The 6,433-nt window shown below is 42.0% G+C and overlaps 1 protein-coding gene across 1 annotated transcript; it reads left to right on the top strand.

Moving 5' to 3' along the window:
- Positions 1–698: 698 nt before the first annotated feature.
- LOC310633333 (uncharacterized protein) lies at positions 699–4,794 on the top strand (the record flags this gene model as incomplete). The annotated part of the gene is made up of 5 exons (XM_083351036.1): positions 699–860; positions 1,119–1,233; positions 1,353–1,435; positions 1,895–2,021; positions 3,042–4,794. 5 exons carry the CDS (start codon positions 699–701, stop codon positions 4,334–4,336), a joined length of 1,782 nt encoding a protein of 593 aa, XP_083207162.1. The 3' UTR covers positions 4,337–4,794.
- Between the last annotated feature and the right edge of the window lie 1,639 nt (positions 4,795–6,433).

Below are 6,433 nucleotides of genomic sequence, written 5' to 3'. Positions count from 1 at the left end.
TTCATGCTGGAAGCAGCCATCAAAATAATTTGAATAAAGTAGGAATAAGAAATCAAAAACATATTTTAAATTTATAATGTTTAGTCCTTGATAGAAGTTGATCCACCAACTTACTACAGAATTTTTTCCACACACAGACAGGTCAACCTACTTACTAATGTTTCCCCCCTCTTCCCAGATATTATTCATAAGAATTTCTTATTTCGGTTTTCGTGTGTCCTCAGTTAAGTTGGTAACAATGTATTTCTGGGATTTTTCTTTGTTTTGTTTTCCATTTCAGAGATATAAGTTGGAAATCTTTCGTGGTTCCTTTGGAGTTCTAAGCATCTTGTGTGGGAAGAGGGGCTGAATGGCCTTTAGGAGATTCGGCCACACCTCTTGTGATTAGGAAGACCTGTGCAGATCCATCAGTCCATTTTGGAGCTGGATTAGAGACCAGAGAGAAGATGAAGGGACAGTGCCCAGCAGATGCAGGAGCTGGAAAAGGCCCTCCAGCTGCTCAGTCTTGGAGCTGTGGGAAGAATGGGGCAATTCCTGGGCAGAAGAGCCAAGAAGAGGAAGCCAACAGTTCAGACATCCAATGCTGTCACTTCAGAAATGTGCAGTTCCAGGAGGGGAGGGGTCCCCGAGATGTTTGCAGTCAGCTTCACCGCCTTTGCTGTCAATGGCTGCAACCAGAAAGACACACAAAGGCCCAGATGCTGGACCTGGTGCTCCTGGAGCAGTTCCTGGCTGTCCTTCCCCCAGAGATGGGAAAATGGGTGCGGGAGTGTGGAGCAGAGACCAGTTCCCAGGCGGTGGCCCTGGCCGAAGGCTTCTTGCTGAGTCAGAAGGAAGAAAAAATTCAAGAAGAGTTGCAGGTTTGAGAATGTAGCCTTAGCAGCTCTAAAGAGAATCACTCTGTATTTGCCAATTCTTTTCTGGCAGAATTTTCTGGAATTAATAACTCCTAAGGCCATTTGTTCTATTCCTCCAGAGGATGTATTGGGGGCAATTCTTTCATTCCGTTTTGGGCTTTCGGCAATGGACATTATGGTCTGCTAGTTTGAAGGTGCAATATGATAATTCATTTCTATCTCTGTGCTCTTCCTTTGTTTCTCATATTACATCATATCCAGAAATCCTTGGAAGCTGTAACTGAGTATCCCAAGGCAGGGAAAGATTCATTCAGATCTTCTCATGAGCTACTGTTCCAGAGCTTCCAGAAAGGTCGAAGTCAGGGTACCACGCTAGGTAACAAATGCTTTTTCTGTGTGATGTGAAATTTCAACATTTAGCTGATTCTTTGCTGCACTTCATTGCAATTTCTCTCTTTAACAAATGTGCATCCACCATTTTTCTATGCCTCACAGAGAGTAGAAAGGTGTCCTTGGAATTTTTAGAGTCACCTCCTCTTTGTGGTGGAGCTGAAGGATTGGCTGAACCACTACTTCAGGTAAGGAGGAGAAAATTCAGAAAAGGTCCATGAATCTTGGATGGATTTCATTTTGTTCTAGAGTTCAGTGTAATAAATTGCTGCTTCTAAGCAATATGAATTTGACAAGTCATTGAACATTCACACTTAGCTTAGCCTACCCTCTCCCTTCTGAGGAGATGCTTTGCAAGACGCTTTTTCCGGCCCCAACCCCCACCCCTTCACTCTCAGATTTCATTGACCAGAGAATTGTGAGCATTGGGGCTCTTCCTTCTATCTCCCAGGGTCATTTTCACATAACATTATAAAGAAATATACTGTTTTTTCCCTTTTGAAAAGCATCTTTGGGACAATCGTGACCAGATTGAGAATCTCCCTAGACATATATTATTACAAGCTCTTCCCTTGTAGTTAGTGGAAGAAAACTATCAAATTATTCTGGGATTATCTGTTAATAAGGACAATTCTTTTCTTCTTCAGGATGTTGTATCTTTTGAGGAAGTGGCCGTGTTTTTTTCCACAGAGGAGTGGTCTCAGCTGGATCCTGCCCAAAAAGCACTCCACGGAGAAGTCATGCTGGAGAATTCCAGGAATCTGGCTTCTCTGGGTAAGAATCCCTATCTGTGCTCAGAAAGGTAGAGAGGTCATTGGGTGGGGGGCTTAGGTGATATTTCTAGTAACAAACATTGCTTATTTATATCCTGTCTTTATTGTTTGTAAATAATAAAGGCAGCGGACAATCCCAATATTCCTTCCTCCTGCTCTTTTCCCCACAACAACAACCTTGTGTCCTGGGTTGAGCTGAGGGAGAGTGGCCCAAAGTCACCCAGCCAGCATTCATGCCTAAGGCAGAACTAGTACTCCCACTCACCCAGTTTCTAGCCTGGCCAAACTAACTTTATGGAAGAAGGAAATTTATTGAAATTAAAACTGAAAACCTGCCTAGCCTCCCTTTTTAATGCTTTCTGTTCATAAAATACAAAATACTCATTTCCTTCTCATGGAAGATAATCGCAAAAATCTGAGGGATGGGGATGGTGTGGTCTCTGTTGATCAAGGTTCTGTCTACCAGGGTTTGGTATTCGTGGTTATTGACTCCCCAATGCGCGTGAGCTGCTATAACCAAGGATGGATGAGCCCTGAGAGGGATGTTCCCTTCTCAGATGTCTCCACTTGTTTACCGAGTTTGCCATCAGGCTAAGTTGAGGGTGGGGAGCTATTGCCATCCAGAAATTCCCCTTGGCTTTGAAAGATTCTGCTCTGCAGAGAAATGGATATGATAATTTCATTGAACTTTGGGAGCTGGTGGGTATGTTGCTTAATTAAGCCCAATACAGCGTCCAATGCACTTCAGGAGTTTGTGACACCATGCAATAGTCCCAGGTCAAAGATTAAATTAGGGTTATCGCTTACATTTGTTGTGATATAGCCCAATTATGATATATGAGGATCAGTAGGGATTCATTTGGAAAGATCCACTTGGTCTTTGCTAAAATCTTAGTTTGGAATCTTCATGTTTGCCAACAAAAGAGGCAAAATGTATTGATGATTTCTTGACTAAATTTCAGAAGTAAAGATTTGATTGTTCTCCTATTCTTGCTACAGTTTTCATTTTTCTTTTTTCAAGGCTTTCATGGGCAAGAGAATAAGAATTGCAAGGAAGAATGCCAAGCGATCCAATCAGAAGAGGTAAAAGGGAAGTTTGCAGATCAGATGCACCCAAAGAGTGATGAAACAAAGAAATCACAAAGTGGAATTAAAAAAGTCATTCCTCGGGTCAGTTGGCTTCCTAGCCATACAAGCATTGATATGGGAGAAGAAAAAAATACATGCAGGGAATGTGGAAAGAGCTTTAATAAATCTGATCATCTCATTTTGCATAAAAGGACACATTCAGAAGAGAAACCATATACTTGCAGGGAGTGTGGAAAGACCTTTACTCGTAGGAGTAATCTTAATTCCCACAAGAGGATCCACACAGGAGAGAAGCCATATCAATGCATGGAGTGTGGGAAGGATTTTAGGAACAGTAGTAATCTTGCCTGCCATAAGAGAAACCACATAGGAGAGAAGCCATATCAATGCATGGAGTGTGGAAAGTCCTTCGGCTATAACTATTCTCTTATAAGACATCAAATGAATCACAAAGGAGAAAGACCTTATAAATGTGTGGAGTGTGGAAAGACCTTTACTTGTACCAGTCATCTTAATTCCCACAAGAGGATCCACACAGGAGAGAAGCCATATCAATGCATGGAGTGTGGAAAGTCCTTCGGCTATAACTATTCTCTTATAAGACATCAAATGAATCACAAAGGAGAAAGACCTTATAAATGTGTGGAGTGTGGAAAGACCTTTACTTATACCAGACATCTTAATTCCCACAAGAGGATCCACACAGGAGAGAAGCCATATCAATGCATGGAGTGTGGGAAGGATTTTAGGAACCGTAGTAATCTTGCCTGCCATAAGAGGATCCACACAGGAGAGAAGCCATATCAATGCATGGAGTGTGGGAAAGATTTTAGGAACAGTAGTAATCTTGCCTGCCATAAGATGAACCACATAGGAGAGAAGCCATATCAATGCATGGAGTGTGGAAAGTCCTTCGGCTATAACTATTCTCTTATAAGACATCAAATGAATCACAAAGTAGAAAGACCTTATAAATGTGTGGAGTGTGGAAAGACCTTTACTTGTACCAGTCATCTTAATTCCCACAAGAGGATCCACACAGGGGGGAAACCATATCAATGCATACAGTGTGGAAGGAGCTTTACTCATAGCAGTCATCTTAATTCCCACAAGAGAATCCACACAGGAGAGAAGCCATATAAATGTGTGCAATGTGGAGAAGGCTTTAGAAAGAGTTGTGATCTCAATTCCCATAAAAGGATCCATATAGAGGGGAAAAACACGTGAGTGCATGGTGTGTGGAAAGTGTTTTGCAAGGAGTAATGCTCTCACTTGTTATAGAAGGATCCACACATGGGAGAAACTATATCAATAATGCAAGTGTGGGAAGAGCTTCAATAGAAATACAGGTAGTCCTTGGTTTATGACTGCAACTGAGCTCACAATTCCCATTGCTAAGCGAGACAGTTGTTAAGTGTGTTTTGATCCGTTTTACGACTTTTCTTGTGTTTGTTAAGTGAATCATTGCAATTAAGTTAGTAACACTGTTGCTAAGCTGGCTATCCCATTGATTTTGCTTGTCAGGAGGTCAGAAAAGGTGATCACATGACCTCAGGACACTGCAACCATCATAAATATGAGTCAGTTGCCAAGCATCTGAAGTTTCATCAGGTGACCACGGGGATGCTGCAACAGCCGTAAATGTGAAAAATGGTCATAAGTCACTTTTTTCAGTGATGCTGTAATGTTGAACAATCGCTAAATGCATTGCTGTAAATTGAGGACTACATATAATTATTTAAAATCGCATTCAACGACCAGTTGAGTCCAAATAAATATTAGACTTTCTTAGATATGCATGCATAATTTACCTTTCTGGTGCAAACCAGAACAAGGTGAAACCAGGCTTAATAGTAGTAACTCTGAGAGGGATCTTGGAGTCTTAGTGGACAATCAATTAAACATGAGCTAAGAGTGTGCGGCGGCAGCCAAAAAAGCCAATGTAATCCTAAATTGCATTAACAGGGAATCAAGATCACTTGAGGTACTAAGACAACAACCTAGAATACTGCATCCAATTTTGGTCTCCACGCTAAAAAAAAGATGTTGAGATTAGAAAGAGTGCACAGAAGAGCAACAAAAATGATTGGGAGACGGGGCTGAAACATGAAGAACGGTTACAGGAACTGGGCATGGCTAGTCTAGTGAAGGGAAGGACCAGGGGAGACAGGATAGCAGTCTTCCGATACTTGAGGGGCTGTCACAGACAGAAGGGAGTCATTTTCCAAAGCACCTGAAGGCCAGACAAGGAATAATGGATGGAAATTGATCAAAGAGAGATTCAACCTAGAAATGAGAAATTTTCTGACAGAACAATCAACCAATGGAACAGCTTGCCTTCAGATGTTGTGAGGGATTCATCACTAGAAGCTTTCAAGAAGAGACTGGACTGTCATCTATCAGAAATGGTGTAGGGTCGCCTGCTTGGGCACGGGGTTGGACTAGATGACCTTCCCAACTCTGTTATTGTATTCTATCGTATTCTATTCTAATCCTGCTTGTAGTTTTTGCTAACTCCAAAGAGTCAAAGGACTCCTCTTGTTTCAAATATTCCAAAATATCAAACACAATTATCACATTATTCTTCAGCCATCTTTTAGGTGAAAAAACAACCTTTATTAGAGTTTATCTGACACCTCTTGCTGTTGCCTCAGTATTTCTATTCTGGTGTTGGGCCAAGTATCTAGACCCAGCCCTTTTTCCGGCTGTTCTACCTTTCACGTCTCTGCTTTTCTTTGGAAGGCTCCATTGAGATGCCTGATTGCTGCATCCAGAATGTTGGCTGTTCCTTGCAAAATCTTGGTGTTTGTGAGCAAATCCCTTCCTTTAGCAGCTAAAATTTGTTTTCATACACAGAACTCGGGTCAGAGCTGATTCAGCCACTATCATCAGTTTATCACAGGTTCTTTTTAAACCATACCCAGTTTGATTGACGTGAGCTCAAAAGATCCATTAAAAGTATGATTTCTAGACAATTTAAGTTTTCCTACTCCGATAAGGGTTGTGGAGATGTTTTATTTTGAAAAAATATTCAAGATACAGAAGTAAAACGTATAAACAAGGTGTAAGTTATTGCTATGTTCTCTTATGTTGTTGTTAGCTGCGTGTGCGACCCATCACGACCCTATGGACAATGTTCCTCTAGGCCAGACATGTCAAACACAAGGCCCGGGGGCCGGATCTGGCCCGCGAAGTGGTTTCATGTTGCCCGCGAAGCCATCCTGGAAAAAGTGAGGGAATGGCCCCCACTGCCTTGGCCCAGAGACCCTCCTCCTGCCAGAGACCCTCAGATCTGTCCCACTCCTGCCCAGGCCCCCATAGGCA

This window comes from Vipera ursinii (genome assembly GCF_947247035.1).
Source record: "Vipera ursinii genome assembly, chromosome: 2".
NCBI lineage: Eukaryota > Metazoa > Chordata > Lepidosauria > Squamata > Viperidae > Vipera > Vipera ursinii.
Note: the sequence above shows the minus strand (reverse complement) of the source record. Positions and strands in the feature narration are given on the sequence as shown.